This window comes from Scyliorhinus canicula, chromosome 21 (assembly GCF_902713615.1).
Source record: "Scyliorhinus canicula chromosome 21, sScyCan1.1, whole genome shotgun sequence".
Taxonomy (NCBI): Eukaryota; Metazoa; Chordata; class Chondrichthyes; order Carcharhiniformes; family Scyliorhinidae; genus Scyliorhinus; species Scyliorhinus canicula.
This window is the reverse complement of record NC_052166.1, coordinates 12,303,102-12,324,287: the sequence shown is the minus strand read 5'-3', so window position 1 is coordinate 12,324,287 and position 21,186 is coordinate 12,303,102. Positions and strand designations below refer to the sequence as shown.

Sequence of the window (21,186 nt, the reverse complement as noted above, 5' to 3'; positions counted from 1 at the left end):
CCCGCCCGTTCATATATCTGTCCAGATGCATCTTAAATGATGCTATCGTGCCCACCTCTACCACCTCCGCTGGCAAAGCGTTCCAGGCACCAACCACCCTCTGCGTGAAAAAAACTTTCCACGCACATCTCCCTTAAACTTTTCCCCTCTCACCTTGAAATCGTGACCCCTTGTAATTGACACCCCCAACTTGGAAAAACTTGTTGCTATCCGCACTGTCCATACCTCTCATAATTTTTGTAGACCTCAATCAGGTCCCCCCTCAACCTCCGTCTTTCCAATGAAAACAATCCTAATCTACTCAACCTTCCTTCATAGCTAGCACCCTCCATACCAGGCAACATCCTGATGAACCTCCTCTGCATCCTCTCCAAAGCATCCACATCCTTCTGGTAATGTGGCGACCAGAACTGCACCCAGTATTCCAAATGTGGCCTAACCAAAGTCTATACAACTGTAACATGACCTACCGACTCTTGTACTCAATACCCCGTCCGATGAAGGCAAGCATGCTGTAATGCCTTCTTGACCACTCTATCGACCTGCGTTGCCACCTTCAGGGTACAATGGACCTGAACTCCCAGATCTCTCTGTACATCAATTTTCCCCAGGACTCTTCCATTGACCATTTAGTCTGCTCTTGAGTTAGATCTTCCAAAATGCATCACCTCGCATTTGCCTGGATTGAACTCCATCTGCCATTTCTCTGCCCAACTCTCCAATCTACCTATATTTTGCTGTAATCTCTGACAGTCCTCCTCGCTATCTGCAACTCCACCAATCTTAGTATCATCTGCAAACTTGCTAATCAGACCACCTATACCTTCCTCCAGATGGGGATCTCATTGAAATATACAAAATTCTAACAGGATTAGACAGGGTAGATTCCGAAAGAATGTTTCCATTTGTGGGGGAGTCCAGAACTAGGGGTCATAGTTTGAAGATAAAGGGTAAACCTTTTAGGACAGAAGTGAGGAGAAATTTCTTCACCCAGAGAGTGATGAATCTGTGGAATTCGCTACCACAGAAAGTAGTTGATGCCAAAACGTGTAATTTCAGGAAGGAATTAGATACAGCTCTTGGGGTTCAAGGGATTTAAGGGCGAGGTGAGCCAGCTCTTTGAGGGGTAGAAGATGTGTGTGAGCGTTGCGGGGAGGTGGGGCGGAGGGGGCACGAATCGCATTCATATGTTTTGGTCCTGTCCAAATCTGGAGGATTACTGAGGTTTTTAGGGTAATCTCTAAAGTGGTGCATGTGAAACTGGAACCGGGCCCTCGGGAGGCCATATTCGGGGTGTCGGACTGGCCGGGGTTGGAAACAGGTGTGGAGGCAGATGTTGTAGCCTCCGAAGGCGGATCTTGTTGGGATGGAAAGCAGCCTTATGCCCTATTGGGGGGGGGGGGGGGGGGGGGTGCTGTTGGAATTATTGACTCCTGAGAAGTTTGAACTGAGGGAAGAATGGAGGGGTTCTAGAGTTATTCATGGGCATTATTCATTATGCACTTTCAAGCGTCGGATATTAGTTGGGGGGGGGGGGGGACTGCATGTGTTAACGGTGACCGAGGGTGATTCCTGATTCCCTTTTATTGCTTATGTTAACAAGCGGGTAGTTGTTAGGGGGTTGGTGGGAGGATGGGATTGTTGTTGTTGATATGGGGATTAACATTATATTCATTACTGCTTATTGTTGGTGGATGCAAATTTGGGAGAAAATGTGAAAAAGGAGATGAATAAAAATATATTTTTTAAAAAAGTGATCAAGGGTTATGGGGGGAAAGCAGGATCAGGATATTGAACTTGAACGATCCGCCATGATAATGAATGGCGGAGCATGCCGAAGGGCCGAATGGCCTCCTACTGCTATTTTCTATGTTTTCTATATCCAGGAATGAAGCATCATTAGGGGCAACACCGTAGCACAGTGGTTAGCAGTTACTTCACAGCACCAGGGTCCCAAGTTCGGATTCCCAGCTTTGGTCACTGTCTGTGAGGAGTCGCAACATTCTCTCCATTTCTGCGTGAGGTTGCCTCCGGTTGCTCTGGTTTCCTCCCACAGTCCAAAGATGTGCAGGTTAGGTGGATTGGCCATGATAAAATGCCCTTGTTGTCCAAAAAAGGTCAGGTAGGTTTACTGGGTTACGGGATTAGGGTGGTGCGTGGGCATGCTCTTTCCAGGGGCCGGTGCAGACTCAAAGGGCCAAATGACCTCCTTCTGCGCTGTAGATTCTATGATTCATCCACAAACCACTGAGGTATTGATTCCAACAGATTCACAAATTTCGAGTGAAAAAATGTCTCCTGATCTCAGTCCTAAATGATCAGACCTTTATCCTGAGACTGGACCTGGTGAAGAAGCTAGTCTCTGCTCTAGAATAGAATAGACGTTGGCTGTTTTCATTGAAACGGTTGAGGGGCGACCTCCTAGAGGTCTACAAGATTATGAGAGGAATGGATAGTGTGGATGGGGAGGCACTCTTTCTCAGGGTGGAGGGATCAGTCACTAGGGGGCATAGGTTTAAGGTCCGTGGGACAAATGTTTAGAGGATATATGCGAGGCAGGTTTTTTACAACGGTGGTGAGTGCCGTGGAATTCGCTGTCAGGGGAGGTTGCAGAAGTAGATACATTAACGGCGTTCAAAGGCATCTCAACAAATACATGAATAGGAATGGGTATAGAGGGATACAGCATAGGAAGTGCTGACGGTTTTGGACCAAGGGTGGTATCATGACCGTTAGAAGCTTGCAGGGCCGAAGAGCCTGCTCCTGTGCCGTATTGTTCTTTGCTGCATGTTGAGTTGTCAGTGACTGATCGCTTGCCTGTTTGCTTCCTAACTGAATGTGTTATCCACAGGTATCCATATCCTAAAGTATTTGTTTCCAGTCCCGAAAGATGACAGTAGAAGGTAATCACATTTGCGAACCAGGATGACTATATCTCCTTCAGGTAAATCGGGCAGAACTGTCTAGCTATTATTGCGGGCAAAATGGGGGATGGTGGGGCCTGCTTTGTGAATTTCACATCTTGGGCTGTCACTTCACCGAATCAAAGATTCCCTACAGTCAGACGGAAGACATTCAACCCATTGAAAGAGTATCCTACATCGGCACGCTCCCTGCCCTATCCCCGCAATCCCATAACCCCACGTACCCTGCACAACAAGGAGCATGGCGAATCCACATAAACTGCACGTCTTTGGACTGTGGGAGAGTACCGGTGAACAGCCAGAGGAAACGCATGCAGAGACGGGGAGAACGTGCAAACTCCACACAAACAGATTTTGTGTCTTTAGTGAAGAGTTTGTAAGTTTCCATGTCTCTTGTGTTCCATTTGCTGCCCTCTGCTGGGGCAGACCTTGCTTCATATGTGAAGCACGAGCATCGTAGCTTTTTGCGCCGTTTCATGGCTGGTGCCATGCTGCACTCAGCAGTTTTACGAAGTGTGGACCACCAGGCATTGCTGTGGTTCTGGCGGCGTTGGTTCTAGGGCATCTCTGTTGGGGCTTGTCCTGCTCCAGGTATGACTGCAATAGTGAGCATCAGTCTCTGCAGCCATGCTGCTATTAGAGAATGGAGCACAGTCCTTTGGTGGCAGAGTTGGCAGTGGGCAGTGGATTAAATGGTTAAGTCCTGAACTGTGGAGGTGATGAGCGGCAGGTTTGAGGTGCCTTTGGTCCTTCCCCCACTCAGCGCAGTCTGAGGCAACGCGGGGCCACAGTAGTTCACTCGAGTGTGTGTCTCGTTATTTTCCAGTCACCTGAGAACTCCTTTTTATTGTGGAAGAGAAGTCATCCTAGACTCTGAGTGACTGTTTGAGAAGGAGATGTTTGTAATTTTTTTCCTTGGGCGGCACAGTAGCACAGTGGTAGCACTATCGCTTCACAGCTCTAGGGTCCCAGGTTCGATTCCCAGCTTGGGTCTCTGTCTGTGCAGAGTCTGCGCGTTCTCCCCATGTCAAAGAACAAAGAAAAGTACAGTACAGGAACAGGCCCTTCGGCCCTCCAAGCCCGTGCCGACCATGCTGCCCGTCTAAACTAAAATCTACTACAATTCCTGGGTCAGTATCCCTCTATTCCCATCCTATTCATGTATTTATCAAGATGCCCCTTAAATGTCACTATCGTCCCTGCTTCCACCACCTCCTCCGGCAGCAAGTTCCAGGCACCCACTACCCTCTGTGTAAAAAAAACTTGCCTCGTACATCTCCTCTAAACCTTGCCCCTCGCACCTTAAACCTATGCCCCCTAGTAATTGACCCCTCTTCCCTGGGGAAAAGCCTCTGGCTGTCCACTCTGTCTATGCCCCTCATAGTTTTGTAGACCTCTATCAGGTCGCCCCTCAACCTCCGGCGTTCCAGTGAGAACAAACCAAGTTTATTCAACCTCTCCTCATAGCTAATGCCCTCCATACCAGGCAACATCCTGGTAAATCTCTTCTGCACCCTCTCTAAAGCCTCCACATCCTTCTGGTAGTGTGGCAACCAGAATTGAACACTATACACCAAGTGTGGCCTAACTAAGGTCCCTCTGCCAGTGCCAACTCTTCCACCAAAGGACTGTGCTCCATTCTCTAATAACAGCTGCAACATGACTTGCCAATTTTTATACTCCATGCCCCGGCCAGTGAAGGCAAGCATGGCGTATGCCTTCTTGACTACCTTCTCCACCTCTGTTGCCCCTTTCAGTGATATGTGGACTGATCTTAGATCTCTCTGACTTTCAATACTCTCGGGATTCTACCATTCATTGTATATTCCCTACCTGCATGAGACCTTCCAAAATGCATTACCTCACATTTGTCTGGATTAAACTCCATCTGCCAACTCTCCGCCCGCCCAAGTCTCCAAACGATCTAAATCCTACACATTCTCTAATAACAGCTGCAACATGACTTGCCAATTTTTATACTCCATGCCCCGGCCAGTGAAGGCAAGCATGGCTTATGCCTTCTTGACTACCTTCTCCACCTCTGTTGCCCCTTTCAGTGATATGTGGACTGATCTTAGATCTCTCTGACTTTCAATACTCTCGGGATTCTACCATTCATTGTATATTCCCTACCTGCATGAGACCTTCCAAAATGCATTACCTCACATTTGTCTGGATTAAACTCCATCTGCCAACTCTCCGCCCAAGTCTCCAAACGATCTAATCCTGCTGTATTCTCTCACAGTGCTCATCGGTATCCGCAATTCCACCTACCTTTGTCGTCTGCAAACTTATTAATCAGACCAGTTACATTTTCCTCCAAATCATTTATATACTACGAACAGCAAAGGTCCCAGCACTGATCCCTGCGGAACACCACTGGTCACAGCCCTCCAATTAGAAAAGCACCCTTCCATTGCTACCCTCTGCCTTCTATGACCTAGCCAGTTCTGTATCCACCTTGCAAGCTCACCCCTGATCCCGTGTGACTTCACCTTTTGTACCAGTCTACCATGAGGGACCTTATCAAAGGCCTTACTGAAGTCCATATAGACAACATCCACTGCCCGACCTGCATCAATCATCTTTGTGACCTCTTCGACAAACTCTATCAACTTAGTGAGACACGACCTCCCCTTCACAAAACCATGCTGCCTCTCACTAATACGTCCATTTGATTCCAAATGGGAGTAGATCCTGTCTCGAAGAATTCTCTCCAGTAATTTCCCTACCACTGATGTCAGGCTCACCGCCCTGTAGTTCCCAGCATTATCCTTGCTACCCTTCTTAAATAGTGGCTATTCTCCAGTCCTACATCACCTGAAGACAGTGAGGATCCAAAGATTTCTGTCAAGGCCTCAGCAATTTCCTCTCTAGCCTCCTTCAGTATTCTGGGGTAGATCCCATCCGGCCCTGGGGACCTATCTACCTTAATATTTTTCAAGACGCCCAACACCTCCTTTTTCAATCTCAATGTGACCCAGGCTATCTACACACCCTTCTCCAGACTCATAATCCACCAATTCCTTCTCTTTGGTGAATACTGATGTAAGTATTCATTTAATACCTCGCCCATTTCCTCTGGCTCTACACATAGATTCCCTTGCCTATCCTTCAGTGGGCCAACCCTTTCCCTGGCTACCCTCTTGCTTTTCATGTACGTGTAAAAAGCCTTGGGATTTACCGTAACCCTATTTTGCCAATGACTTTTCGTTACCTCTTCTAGCCCTCCTGACTCCTTGCTCAAGTTCCTTCCTACTTTCCTTATATTTTACACAGGCTTCATCTGTTCCCAGCCTTCTAGCCCTGACAAATGCCTTCTTTTTCTTTTTGACGAGGCCTACAATATCTCTCATTTTCCAAGGTTCCCGAAATTTGCCGTATTTATCCTTCTTCCGCACAGGAACATGCCGGTCCTGAATTTCTTTCAACTGACATTTGAAAGCCTCCCACATGTCAGGTGTTGATTTATCCTCAAACATCCTCTCTCTATCTAGGTTCTTCAGTTCCCACCTAATATTGTTATAATTAGCCTTCCCCCAATTTAGCACATTCACCCTAGGACCACTCTTATCCTTGTCCGCAGCACTTTAAAATTTACTGAATTATGGTCACTGTTCACGAAATGCTCCCTAACTGAAACTTCTACCACCTGGCCGGGCTCATTCCCCAATTCCAGGGCCAGGTCCAACCCCTTCCCGAGTTGGACAGTCTGCATATTATTTTAAGGCCCTCCTGGATGCTCCTTACAAACTGCCCCGTCTAAGCCCCTTGCACTAAGTAAGTCCCAGTCAATATTGGGGAAGTTGAAGTCTCCCATCACAACAACCCTGTTGTTTTTACTCATTTCCAAATCTGTCTACGTATCTGCTCCTCTATCTCCCGCTGGCTGTTGGGTGGCCTGTAGTAAACCCCAACATTGTGACTGCACCCTTCTTATTCCTGATCTCTACCCATATAGCCTCGCTGCCCTCTGAGGTGTCCTCCCTGTGATATTCTCCCTAACCAGTAGTGCAACTCCGCCACGCCTTTTACATCCCCCTCTATCCCGCCTGGAACATCTAAATCCTGGAATGTTTAGCTGCCAATCCTGTCCTTCCCTCAACCAGGACTCTGCAATGGCAACGACATCATAGTTCCAAGTACTAATCCAAGCTCTAAGTTCATCTGCCTTACCCGTAATACTTCTTGCATTAAAACATATGCACTTCAGGCCACCAGACCCGCTGTTTTCAGCAACATCTCCCTGTCTGCTCTTCCTCAGAGCCATGCTGGCCCTATTCCCTAGTTCTCCCTCAATGCTTTCACCTTCCGACCTATTGCTCCGGTACCCAACCCCCTGCCATACTAGTTTCAACCCTCCCGTGTGACACTAGCAAACCTCGCGGCCAGGATATTTATGCCTCTGCAGGTTGGATGCAACCCATCCTTATACAAGTCACACCTGCCCCAAAAGAGGTCCCAGTGGCCCAGATAACGGAAACCCTCCCTCCTACACCATCTGTTTAGCCACGTGTTTAGCTGCTCTATCTTCCTATTTCTAGCCTCACTGCCACACAGGGAGTAATCCCGCGATTACAACCCTAGAGGTCCTGTCTTTTAGCTTTCTGGCTAGCTCCCTGAACTCCTGCTGCAGGACCTCATGAAGGGTCCTGCCTATGTCATTAGTACCAATATGTACAATGACCTCTGCCTTTTTGCCCTCCCCCTTCAGGATGCCTGCTACCCGTTCGGAGACATCCTGGACCCTGGCACCAGGAGGCAACATACCATCCTGGAGTCTCTTTCATGTCCACAGAAGTGCCGATCTGTGCCCCTGACTATAGAGTCCCCTGTGACTATTGCTCTTCTGTGCTTTGACCCTCCCTACTGAACAGCAGAGCCAGCCATGGTGCCACTGCTCTGGCTGCTGCTGTTTTCCCCTGATAGGCTATGCCCCCCGACAGTATCTGACCTGTTCGAGAGGGGACAACCACAGGGAATTCCTGCACTGACTGACTGCCCCTTCGGTGGTCACCCATTTCTCTGCCTGCACTTGGCTGTGACCACATTTATATAACTGCTATCTATGACGCTTTCGCCACCTGCATGCTCCTAAGTGCATCCAACTGCTGCTCCAACCAAACCATGCGGTCTGTGAGGAGCTCTAGCTGGGTGCACTTTCTGCAGATGAAGCCATCCTGGGCCTGGAAGCCTGCCGGACCTGCCACGCCTGAGTCCGAGCACTGCACCCCTCTAATTGACATTTTTCAATTAATTAGTAAATTAAATTTAAAAAAAATTTTTTTTCTGAAGTTACTGTTAACTATGTTTTCTCGCACTAGATTTCTACTATAAATGTGAAAGCTAAATACAGTACTGTCCGATCTCTGGCTTAGATATCCCTCTAAATTCTAATTAAGTAATTATGTTTAATTAGTTTAACAGTGCTTAATTTTTAAATTTAGCGTAGATTCCCAACCAGCCAATCGGGTCACAGCTTTACTGTGATGTCACTTCAGTTTCTCTCCCCCCCCCCCACAATTTGAAAAGGTAATAAAAATGAATAAAAATCACTCCCCTTCCCAAGTTCTCAGATGCTCTCTGGTTCTCTCCCTGCAGATTAAAACTTACAGGCCAGAAGAAATAGAGAGAACAAAGCATTAGGGAAAAAGCACTTCTCCCACTCTGCACCGAATTACCTCACTGCACCAAATTACTAAGTTCCAAATTCCCACTCTGGATGTGTCTAACTCCGGCTGTGTCTCCTTCACTTGCGCAAAGTGTCTGCGTGGGTTTCCTCCGGATGTTCCGGTTTCCTCCCACAGTCCAAAGATGTGCAGTTTGGTGGATTGGCCATGATAAATTGCCCGTAGTGTCCTAATAGTAAGGTTAAGGGGGGGAGTTGTCGGTTTACGGGGTAGAGGGTGGATACGTGGGTTTGAGTAGGGTGATCATTGCTCGGCACAACATCGAGGGCCGAGGGCCTGTTCTGTGCTGTACTGTTCTATGTTCTATGAGTGTGGGTATCAGTAATGGCAAAGCATTTATTGGCTGCCGACAGGGTCAGGCTGTGATTTCCCTTTTCCTTCCCCCCCCCCCCCCCCCCCTCCCCCCCATACAACACACACACACTCGCACCTTTTCTCTATTGCTGAATTGCTCTCTCGTGATATTGGTTGTTAACTGTCACTGTCCTACTCATGAATAAAAAATGGCAGTTTTGAGTGCATTTGTGAAACTGTGTAACCCAATAGGGTATCGGGTCTTTGCAAGAGCAAGTTTGAGGAGGGCGCAGTGAGGGCTGGAGGTGCGCAGCTTCTAAATGGTAACTTTTTCTTTTGTCCGCTGCTCCCAGGCACCATGTTTACCAAAAGATGGACCACAGAAACATCAAACTGTCTGAAGTGGGGCCCAGGTTTGAAATGAAACGTAAGTTTCTCGTCTGCTAAGCAAAACGGAATATTCGGAAGCTGCTAGAGTCCAGACTTTCCCTAGGATGGGTAATCAGCCTGTCGTACAGGACCACTTGCTCAGTGGGGCTGCTTTTTGTCTGCCAGAGGAGGGAGAGATCTCAGAAACTCACTTGCCGGGCACAAACTCCATCTACAATGTTTACATGGGCAGTTCTGATGTCATAGAATTTACAGTGCAGAAGGAGGCCATTCGGCCCATTGAGTCTGCACTGGCTCTTGGAAAGAGCACCCTACACAAGGTCAACACCTCCACCCTATCCCAATAACCCAGTAACCCCACCCAACACTAAGGGCAATTTTGGACACTAAGGGCAATTTTGGACACTAAGGGCAATTTATCATGGCCAATCCACCTAACCCGCACATCTTTGGACTGTGGGAGGAAACCGGAGCACCCGGAGGAAACCCACGCACACACGGGGAGGATGTGCAGACTCCGCACAGACAGTGACCCAAGCCGGAATCGAACCTGGGACCCTGGAGCTGTGAAGCCATTGTGCTATACACAATGCTACCGTGCTGTCAGCATGGTGTTACATTCCAAAAGTTGGGCAGGCACTGCCCACATCCACAATATATTTAAATAGGAGCCAGAGGCTGGCCTCCAGAGCCTTGGCAGGGCTACTTTATCCCCCATCCACCAGCATCGCTCTCTGGTTGCCTGGGGCCACCATTATTGCTGCCACCTTGTAAGGCAAGTGCCGTGCCTCCGCTAGCCTGACCCTTTCTAAGAGAGCCATAATTTGGCCATGAGGTCCCTTGTGCACAAATTAATTTGGTGGTATAAGCTGGGCTAGGGGTTCGGCATGTGAAGATGTCTGTATCTATGTCCCACTCACCCACCACGGCCAAGTGCCTTCAGGTGGCCTATTGGTGGCCAGGGGGTGGCTGCTGAGGGAACTTGAATCCCGGCAGTTTTCAATAACTTGGAACCAGTAAGGTTAATGCGAAGGGTGCCCTTGTACAGTGCGATGTTGTGTATAAAGGAGGGAGAAAAGACCGGATACATTGTTCAAATATTTTCAATCAATCTCATCTATATCTACCATGTACTACTTCGTCATTTCCACCACAAAGCATGGGGAAACGGGTTTTTGGAACCAGTCTTCCAACAAACGGCAATTGCTGCTAGATCAGTTGTTAATTTTAAATTGTCCAGCAAAGGTCTTAAGAGATATAATACTCTTTATTGTCATAAGTAGGCTTACATTCACACTGTAATGAAGATATTGGGCCAATATGGAGTTAGGCCAGAGATCTCATTGAATGGCGGCACAGGATCGAGGAGCTGAATAGCTTACTCCTGTTCCTATGTTCACTGCCTGCCAACCCCACAGTTCCCCCCACTGATCTTCCAGGAAAAGGCAAAAGTAAAATCCTTGTCTCCAGAAAAAGCTGCCATTGGACCTTGCAAGGCACTCGAGGAGGGATTCGGAGGTCCCAAACTTACTTGATTATTTCCATTCATAGTAGGTTTTCTGCTTGTTGCGTGCTTGTATTTTTTTTCAGTTTGCAATGAATGATTTGGTCCTACTGTCTGTTCAGCTCAACCACTCTAAACTAAAACCAAACTGTTTACGAGCATGCAAATTAGTAACTGGCCACTCCGCACCTCAAACCCTGCTCCGCCATCAGTGCGATTGACCTGATTGTACCCTCGACTCCACTTCCCTGCCTATAAACCTTCACCCCCCCCCCCCACCCGCCTATCAATAATCTATCTAACTCTGCCTTAGAAAGCTCAATGACTCCGCTTCCACTGCCTTTTGAGGAGAAGAGTTCAAAAGAACTTAAGTTCAATAATCCCATTTAAAAGAGGAATTATACTTTTAAATCCTGACGAGCCCCCAATTTTAGTATGATCTCAGACCAGACCCCAACAATGGCTGGATACTGTACAGGAAATCCTAAAATTTTATTTTGATTTATAAGACTGTGAGGAAAAGGCATCTCGCTCCAGAAGTGATTGCAGGCAAAATAGGGATATGGCATATTTTTTTAAACTTTATTACTAACAGTATTAAAATGTCTTTAACATCACATAAGAAAATAGCTGACAGTTACTCCTTAATCAGTACAGTGACACAACCCTAAACTGCTATCTTTATTTTCACTCGAACAACAAACCCATCTCAGATCTCAATTCCCTTGTAAATACCGTTAGTACTCAGGATACTTGCTGTAAAGAGATGTCTTGGATAATCCACTTTGAGAAAGAGATCTTTTGAGACTACTTGAAATAGAGACCTGACAACCTGTCAGAATAATGTAGAATCATGGTTTGTATTCTTCAGAAACCGTCTCAGCTCTCCTTTCAGCCCAGAAAGTGGCGGGAGTTCAGAGACAGAGGGAGCCCAGAAAGCGGCGGGAGTTTAGAGACAGAGGGAGCCCAGAAAGCAGCGGGAGTTCAGCGACAGAGGGAGCCCAGAAAGCGGCGAGAGTTCAGAGACAGAGAGCCTAGAAAGCAGCGGGAGTTCAGAGACAGAGAGCCTAGAAAGCCCGCGGGAGTTCAGAGACAGAGAGCCCAGAAAGCGGCGGGAGTTCAGAGACAGAGGGAGCCCAGAAAGCGGCGGGAGTTTAGAGACAGAGGGAGCCCAGAAAGCAGCGGGAGTTCAGAGACAGAGGGAGCCCAGAAATGAGCGGGAGATCAGAGACAGAGAGCCTAGAAAGCAGCGGGAGATCAGAGACAGAGAGCCCAGAAAGCGGCGGGAGATCAGAGACAGAGGGAGCCCAGAAAGCTGCGGGAGTTCAGAGACAGAGGGAGCCCAGAAGCGGCGGGAGTTCAGAGACAGAGGGAGCCCAGAAAGCAGCGGGAGTTCAGAGACAGAGGGCCAGAAAGCGGCGGGAGGTCAGAGACAGAGGGAGCCCAGAAAGCAGCGGGAGTCAGAGACAGAGGGAGCCCAGAAAGCGGGCGGGAGTTCAGAGACAGAGGGAGCCATAAAGCAGCGGGAGTTCAGAGACAGAGAAGCCCAGAAAGCGGCGAGAGTTCAGAGACAGAGAGCCAGAAAGCCGCGGGAGCTTCAGAGACAGAGAGCCCAGAAAGCGGCGGGAGTTCAGAGACAGAGGGAGCCCAGAAAGCGGCGGGAGTTCAGAGGGACACAGGATAAAGAGCGCGAGGAGAGCAGCAGTGAGTCAGTGAAAGAGCGGGAGGGGACACATTGAGAGCGGCGGTGGTGCCAGTGGAGCAAAGATAATATAAGGCGGGAACCGGAAGTACGACCCGCGGACTTCTGGGCAGGATTTTCTCCTAGCCAATAATTCTGGTGGAGAGGATACCCGTGACACGACACGTGTAGTGTCTCCCACCCCGCCCTCCTCCTCTAACCTAATAATAAGACCCATTGGTGTGAGCAGGTAAGTGCTATACGTATTATATTATTATTTTTTATTTGTTTTATATTTCTTTACCCAGAACTTGGTTGAAATTAAGTGGATGGCAGGGAAGGTAGTGCAATGTTCCTCCTGCAGGATGTTTGAGGTGAGGGATGCCGTTGTGGTCCCTGCTGATTTTACCTGCAGGAAGTGCAGCCAGTCCAGCTCCTACAAGACCGAGTTATGGGACTGGAGCTGGAGTTGGATGAACTTCGGATCATTCGGGAGGCAGAGGTGGTCATAGATAGGAGCTTCAGGGAAGTAGTTACACCAAAGATTGGAGATAGATGGGGAACTGTAAGAGGGACTGGGAAGAAGCAGTCAGGCAGAGCGGGAGGGGAACATTGAGAGCGGCGGTCGTTCCCCTGAGTAACAAGTATACTGTTTTGGATACTTGTGGGGGGGACGACTATACCAGGGGTAGCCATGGGGTGCGGGACTCTCGCACGGAGTCTGTCCCTGTTGCTCAGAATGGAAGGGGGGAGAGGAGCAGAGCATTAGTAATTGGGGACTCAATAGTCAGGGGCACAGATAGGAGATTATTTGTGGGAGCGAGAGAGACTCGACGTTTGGTATGTTGCCTCCCAGGTTGCAAGGGTACGTGATGTCTCGGATCGTGTTTTCGGGTCTTAAGGGGGAGGGGGAGCAGCCCCAAGTCGTAGTCCACATTGGCACTAACGATATAGGTAGGAAAGGGGACAAGGATGTCAGCAGGCCTTTAGGGAGCTAGGATGGAAACTCAGAGCGAGAACAAATAGAGTTGTTATCTCTGGGTTGTTGCCCGTGCCACGTGATAGTGAGACGAGGAATAGGGAGAGAGAGCAATTAAACACGTGGCTACAGGGATGGTGCAGGCGGGAGGGATTCAGATTTCTGATAACTGGGGCTCTTTCTGGGGAAGGTGGGACCTCTATAGACAGGATGGTCTACATCTGAACCTAAGGGGCACCAATATCCTGGGGGGGAGATTGTTTAGTACTCTTTGGGGGGGTTAAAACTAATTCAGCAGGGGCATGGGAACCTGGATTGTAGTTTTGGGGTGCGAGAGATTGAGAGTAGAGAGGTCAGGAGCACAGATTTGACTTCACAGGAGGGCGGCAGTGTTCAGGTCAGTGGTTTGAAGTGTGTCTATTTCAATGCCAGGAGTATACGAAATAAGGTAGGGGAACTGGCAGCATGGGTTGGTACCTGGGACTTCGATGTTGTGGCCATTTCAGAGACATGGATAGAGCAGGGACAGGAATGGTTGTTGCAGGTTCCGGGGTTTAGGTGCTTTAGTAAGGTCAGAGAAGGGGGCAAAGGAGGGGGAGGTGTGGCGCTGCTTGTCAAGGACAGTATTACGGTGGCAGAAAGGATGCAAGATGGGGACTCTTCTTCCGAGGTAGTATGGGCTGAGGTTAGAAACAGGAAAGGAGAGGTCACACTGCTGGGAGTTTTCTATAGGCCACCTAATAGTTCTAGAGATGTAGAGGAAAGGATGGCGAAGATGATTCTGGAAAAGAGCTAAAGTAACAGGGTAGTTGTTATGGGAGACTTTAACTTTCCTAATATTGACTGGAAAAGATATAGTTCGAGTACATTGGATGGGTCGTTCTTTGTACAATGTGTGCAGGAGGGTTTTCTGACACAATATGTTGACAGGCCAACAAGAGGTGAGGCAACTTTGGATTTGGTTTTGGGTAATGAACCAGGCCAGGTGTTAGATCTGGAGGTAGGTGAACACTTTGGAGACAGTGACCACAATTCGGTGACCTTTACATTAGTGATGGAAAGGGATAAGAATACCCCGCAGGGCAAGAGTTATAGCTGGGGGAAGGGCAATTATGATGCCATTAGACATGACTTAGGATGTGTAGGTTGGAGAAGTAGGCTGCAAGGGTTGGGCACACTGGATATGTGGAGCTTGTTCAAGGAACAGCTATTGCGTGTTCTTGATCAGTACGTACCAGTCAGACAGGGAGGAAAGGGTAGAGCGAGGGAACCGTGGTTTACCAAAGAAGTAGAATCTCTTGTTAAGAGGAAAAAGGAGGCCTATGTGAAGATGAGGTGTGAAGTCTCAGTTGGGGCGCTTGATAGTTACAGGGAAGCGAGGAAGGATCTAAAGAGAGAGCTAAGATGAGCAAGGAGGGGACATGAGAAGTCTTTGGCAGGTAGGATCAAGGAAAACCTAAAAGCTTTCTATAGGTATGTCAGGAATAAAAGAATGACTAGGGTAAGAGTAGGGCCAGTCAAGGACAGTGGTGGGAAGTTGTGTGTGGAGGCTGAGGAGATAAACGAGATACTAAATGAATACTTTTCGTCAGTATTCACTCAGGAAAAAGATAATATTGTGGAGGAGAATGCTGAGACCCAGGCTATTAGAATAGATGGCATTGAGGTGCGTAGGGAAGAAGTGTTGGCAATTCTGGACAAGGTGAAAATAGATAAGTCCCCGGGGCCTGATGGGATTTATCCTAGGATTCTCTGGGAAGCCAGGGAAGAGATTGCTGAGCCTTTGGCTTTGATTTTTAGGTCATCATTGGCTACAGGAATAGTGCCAGAGGACTGGAGGATAGCAAATGTGGTCCCTTTGTTCAAGAAGGGGAGTAGAGATAACCCCGGTAACTATAGGCCGGTGAGCCTAACATCTGTGGTGGGTAAAATCTTGGAGAGGATTATAAAGATACGATTTATAATCATCTAGATAGGAATAATATGATTAGGGATAGTCAGCATGGTTTTGTGAAGGGTAGGTCATGCCTCGCAAACCTTATCGAGTTCTTGAGAAGGTGACTGAACAGGTGGACGAGGGTAAAGCAGTTGATGTGGTGTATATGGATTTCAGTAAAGCGTTTGATAAGGTTCCCCACGGTCGGCTATTGCAGAAAATACGGAGGCTGGGGATTGAGGGTGATTTAGAGATGTGGATCAGAAATTGGCTAGTTGAAAGAAGACAGAGAGTGGTGGTTGATGGGAAATGTTCAGAATGGAGTTCAGTTACGAGTGGCGTACCACAAGGATCTGTTCTGGGGCCGTTGCTGTTTGTCATTTTTATAAATGACCTAGAGGAGGGCGCAGAAGGATGGGTAAGTAAATTTGCAGACGACACTAAAGTCGGTGGAGTTGTAGACAGTGCGGAAGGATGTTGCAGGTTACAGAGGGACATAGATAAGCTGCAGAGCTGGGCTGAGAGGTGGCAAATGGAGTTTAATGTGGAGAAGTGTGAGGTGATTCACTTTGGAAAGAATAACAGGAATAAGGAATATTTGGCTAATGGTAAAATTCTTGGTAGTGTGGATGAGCAGAGGGATCTCGGTGTCCATGTACATAGATCACTGAAAGTTGCCACCCAGGTTGATAGGGTTGTGAAGAAGGCCTATGGTGTGATGGCCTTTATTGGTAGAGGGATTGAGTTCCGGAGCCATGAGGTCATGTTGCAGTTGTACAAAACTCTAGTACGGCCGCATTTGGAGTATTGCGTACAGTTCTGGTCGCCTCATTATAGGAAGGATGTGGAAGCTTTGGAACGGGTGCAGAGGAGATTTACCAGGATGTTGCCTGGTATGGAGGGAAAATCTTATGAGGAAAGGCTGATGGACTTGAGGTTGTTTTCGTTAGAGAGAAGAAGGTTAAGAGGTGACCTAATAGAGGCATACAAAATGATCAGAGGGTTAGATAGGGTGGACAGCGAGAGCCTTCTCCCGCGGATGGAGGTGGCTAGCACGAGGGGACATAGCCTTAAATTAAGGGGTAATAGATATAGGACAGAGGTCAGAGGTGGGTTTTTTACGCAAAGAGTGGTGAGGCCGTGGAATGCCCTACCTGCAACAGTAGTGAACTCGCCAACATTGAGGGCATTTAAAAGTTTATTGGATAAGCATATGGATGATAAGGGCATAGTGTAGGTTAGATGACCTTTAGTTTTTTCCATGTCGGTGCAACATTGAGGGCCGAAGGGCCTGTACTGCGCTGTATCGTTCTATGTACTCTGAACCTTAACACATGATTGCATCAGCCCCAATCTCTTCCCATTAACTACATAATTTTACTAAACTGAACACAATGTCTCTAACTGCCTACTCCCCAAGGAACCCTCTTAATATAAATAAAATTTCATTAGTCCAAACGTTTACAATGCTTTAATTGCACCTCTGGCTTCAGAAAGCCTAGCAGTCTTTCAAATCAGGATTTTTAAAAACATGACTACAACAATCATGCACAAACTTACTGCACCAGATACACATAATATATATTGAAATTCTTGCATTCATTCACATCATTCTTTTCTACACTAAAATTGGTTCTTTCCATCCCCGAGCATCTCAAACCCACAGACCACTTCTGGAACAGCACTACCGTTCACAGTGTAAGGACCTTCCGAATCCATCACTGCCTATCCCATGGCTAAATTTTCCTGCTGCTTCTGTTCTTGGGATTTGGTCTGTACATTTGTGGATTGAATGGCTGCCACAAGTCCCATGTTGAAGCAGCGTAATCAGGTTGCTCTTGAGCAAATTAGATTGTTACTCAAAGAGAACATTGAAAAGATATGGGGGGCAGAAATATATAATGTGAACAGTTGGGGTCCTAGCACAGATACCTGTGGGACCTCACTCGTCACTGCCAGCCAATCAGAAAAAGACCCATTGCTTCCAACGTTTTGCTTCCTGTTTGCTAACCAACGTTCTGCCAATCTAAAGACACTACCTGGAATTCCATACGCTTTAACTTTACATATTAATCTGCTATGTGAGTTCTTGTCGAAAACTAGGGATTCGGGGTTAGTGGGGCTGGGCTTGCGGTCGGGCGGGAAGGTGGAGTTGAGACCACAATCCGATCGGCCACGAGTGTGTTGATTGGCAGAGCAGGCACGAGGACTGAATGACCATGTCTGCTCATAAATCCTGTGGTCCCTGTTTGATATTGTGAGTGAGCATAGAGTGGGATTAGATTAGCTGGGACATTAAAGAAATTGGGCCTGAGCCTATGGTGGGATTTAGCTAGTTTATGGAGAAAACATTGTTGCGGATTTGATTGGCCAAGGGCTTCTGGTACTTGAGAACATTTGGTAGTTTTATTTCAATGCCTTGTGACTCTTCCCAGCCACTGCCTCTGTGCCTTGAACTGTGTAAATCCAATAACTGCTCTGTCTCTGTCTTTCCCTCTGGCAGTATATCAGATTAAGCTGGGAACTCTGGAAAACGAGAAAATCTCTGACACTGAATGGCGCTGGCATCCATATACAAATACCGCCAAAAAGAAGAGATATCTTAGCACGGAGTGAGACGAGGCGTCACACCACGGGGGCGGGGGGTGCTGCTGAGATCGGACTGGCACTGTTGTGGCCACCCTTGGATTTGAAACTCATGGTTTGTTCAATTCACGTAACTTTATTGACTGCAACAGCTCTGCCCAAATGTACATGGTAATCGGGGGCTCTCGCTGATTCAAAGCCATGTCCAGGTCCTTGGCTGACCTTCAGTTTGCCATTCATTTTCGCTGTAAGTGTTTGTAAAGTAAATAGTCTCTGCTGCCACTGTTTGATATGAGAGGCCGACAGCGATGGAGCTCCAGCACAGCATTAGCCCAGTGACTATTTGCTCCCCGCCCTCTGATCCATTCTTCTCAAGCTGCCGCTCTCACCGGCATGCTACCAAGCAACTGTCTTTGTACACGGACAGTGAGTCTTTGCGATGTACTTGGCCACCTTGACAAAGTTCAAACCAGCCTTTCCAACTGATGGGGTCAGGTGAGTGATCAGGCACCCTGGTAACTTCTGAATTTGCCCCTTCCAGCCTTGAGGGTACTGAGACCAAGCGTTTGGTTCTGCAACTGCCCACTAGAGTGGGAGCAAGCAGAATATCTGAAATGTTTCACCCCGAGCTGAGAATTCAGCATTCAAGCCTTCAGAGGCTGGGCTGTTGGTGGTCAGGAGGGCAGCTGGCTTTAACGATGGGGGTGTTTTGGATTTAATGGGCCCTTGAGTTGGAAAGGCTATGAGACTCTGATTGTCAGTGGGTTTTTATTGGTCTGTGGGGGGTGGGAGGGGGAGATGTTTGGTATTGTTCTGGTTGGCAATAAAATTTAACTGCAGACCTTTGCTGTTCCACTTGCATTTCAAAATTAAAATGTGTTCCCAATCTGTGTAACCTTGGTTCCAATGGAATGTGTCTGCGCAGAAGCTCTTTGGCCAGCGTGACTGTTCAAAGGGAGTCACTGGGATGATTTACCAGAGGGTGGTACTGAAAACCTTTTGGGAGAAATCAGTGCAGTCACCACAACTTGGAAGGGAATTGAGGAGGACCCACTGCCAAAGAACGAAATAGCCCCTGTGTATTGTTCACATCCCTCCTTCCTCATCAAACCAAAAAAAAAGAAACAGTACTTTAGGAAAGCACCAAACATAAAGAGAAATTCTTCTGAGAGTGGATATAAGAAGGCATGTTTTTATTTTATTAAAGTAATTTCCTATTTAACAGCGAGTTAGTCGTGACAGTTGGTGGGGCTTAGTGTTTTGACTGAGACTTGTGGTCAATCATCGCTTATTGTCACGAGTAGGCTTCAAATGAAGTTACTGTGAAAAGCCCCTAGTCGCCACATTCCGGCACCTGTTCGGGGAGGCTGTTACGGGAATCGAACCGTGCTGCTGGCTTGCCTTGGTCTGCTTTCAAAGCCAGCGATTAGCCCTGTGAGCTAAACAGCCCCTGACTTGTGGTCAATCATGAATGCTGAAAACATCCCTGACAATTAGATCTGTGGGAAGTGTATTCAGCTGTACTTGCTGACTGAATGAATGATCAGTTTGAGCAGCAGCTGGAGCACCAAATTGCAGAAAGCATCATAGATAGAAGTTAGAGACATGTGGGCACACCCAAGGTACAGGAATATAGATGGGTGACCACTCAACTGTATAGGTTTAAGGTGCGAGGGGCAAGGTTTAAAGGAGATGTCGCAAGTTTATTACACAGGGTGGTGGGACTCTGGAACTCGCTGCTGGGGAGGTAGTGGAAGCAGATACAATAGTGACTTTTAAGGGGCGTCTTGACAAATGCATGAATAGAGGGATATCGGGCTGAATTCTCCGCCCCGCTGCGCCACTTTTCAGCCTCAACCCACTGGCGGGATTCTCCGTTAAGCCGGCCAGTCAGTGGGGTTTCCCATTGCGGGGGAGCCCCACACTGTCTGGAAACCCCCAGGCGCTGGCAAAATGGAGAAGCCCGCCCATGGTCCCCGGAAGGGCAGCGTGGCTTGGAGGGCCGAAGGGCCTGTTCCTGTGTTGTAATTTTCTTTGTTCTAGACGGGGCAGGCACACAGTGCAGGAGTCCCATGTGTCCGTGCCCCTCTTTAATAAGTATGCTCATTTGGATACTGATGAGGGGGGATGTCCCATTAGGTGACAGCAATGGTAGCTAGAGTGGTGGCACCATGGCTGTCTGCTGTACAGAGGAAGGGGTCAAAGCATAATAGAGCAATATTAATTGGGGATTCAGAAGTAAAGGACACAGATAGATGATTCTGTGGCCGCAAAAGAGATTCCATGATGGTGTGTTGCCTCCATGATACCAGGGTCATGGATGTCTGAACAGGTGCAGGACATCTTGAAAATGGAGGGCAAATAGGCAGATGTCATTGTCCACATTGGTTCAAATGACATAGGCAGGAAGAGATTCTGTGGGAACGAGAAAGACTGGGTTGGTGTGTTGCCTACCAGGTGCCAGGGTCTGTGATGTCTCGGATCGTGTTTTCGGGATCCTTAACGGGGAGTGGGAGCAGCCCCAAGTCGTGGTCCACATAGGCACCAACGACAGAGGTAGGAAAAGGGATGGGGATGAAAGGCAGGTATTCAGGGAGCTAGGCTGGAATCTTAGAGCTAGAACTTTCAAAGTTATTATCTCTGAATTGTTACCCGTGCCACGTGCTCACGATATGAGGAATAGGGAGAGAGAATAGTTGAACACGTGGCTACAGGGATGGTGCAGGAGGGAGGGTTCAGATACCTGGATAATTGGGGCTCATTCTGGGGTAGGTGGGACCTCTACAAAGGGGATGGTCTACACTTGAACCAGAGGGTTACCAATATCCTGGGGGGGAAATTTGCAAATGCCCTTTGGGAGGGTTTAAACTAATTTAGCAGGGGGATGGGAACCTGAAGTGTAGCTCCAGTGTGCAGGAGGTTGAGAGTAGGGAGGTCATGAGTAAGGTTTCAAGGTCGTAGGAGTGTACCAGCAGGCAAGAAGGTGGTTTGAAGTGTATTTACCTCATGCCAGGAGCATCCGGAATAAGGTGGGTGAACTTGCGGCATGGGTTGGTACCTGGGACTTCGATGTTGTGGCCATTTCGGAGACATGGATAGAGCAGGGGCAGGAATGGTTGTTGCAGGTTCCGAGGTTCAGATGTTTCAGTAAGCTCAGGGAAGGTGGTAAAAAAAAAGGGGAGGTGTGGCATTGTTAGTCAAG

At 47.9% G+C, this 21,186-nt stretch overlaps 1 protein-coding gene across 1 annotated transcript in view; it reads left to right on the top strand.

The window, feature by feature from the left end:
* The window catches only part of imp4 (IMP U3 small nucleolar ribonucleoprotein 4), a 57,328-nt gene extending 38,449 nt beyond the window's left edge, over positions 1 to 18,879 (top strand). The window contains 4 exon segments of the mRNA XM_038782069.1: positions 2,852 to 2,896; positions 2,899 to 2,944; positions 9,262 to 9,335; positions 17,902 to 18,879. Coding sequence (XP_038637997.1) covers positions 2,852 to 2,896; positions 2,899 to 2,944; positions 9,262 to 9,335; positions 17,902 to 18,014 — 278 coding nt within the window. The 3' untranslated portion in view covers positions 18,015 to 18,879.
* The last annotated feature ends 2,307 nt before the right edge of the window (positions 18,880 to 21,186 follow it).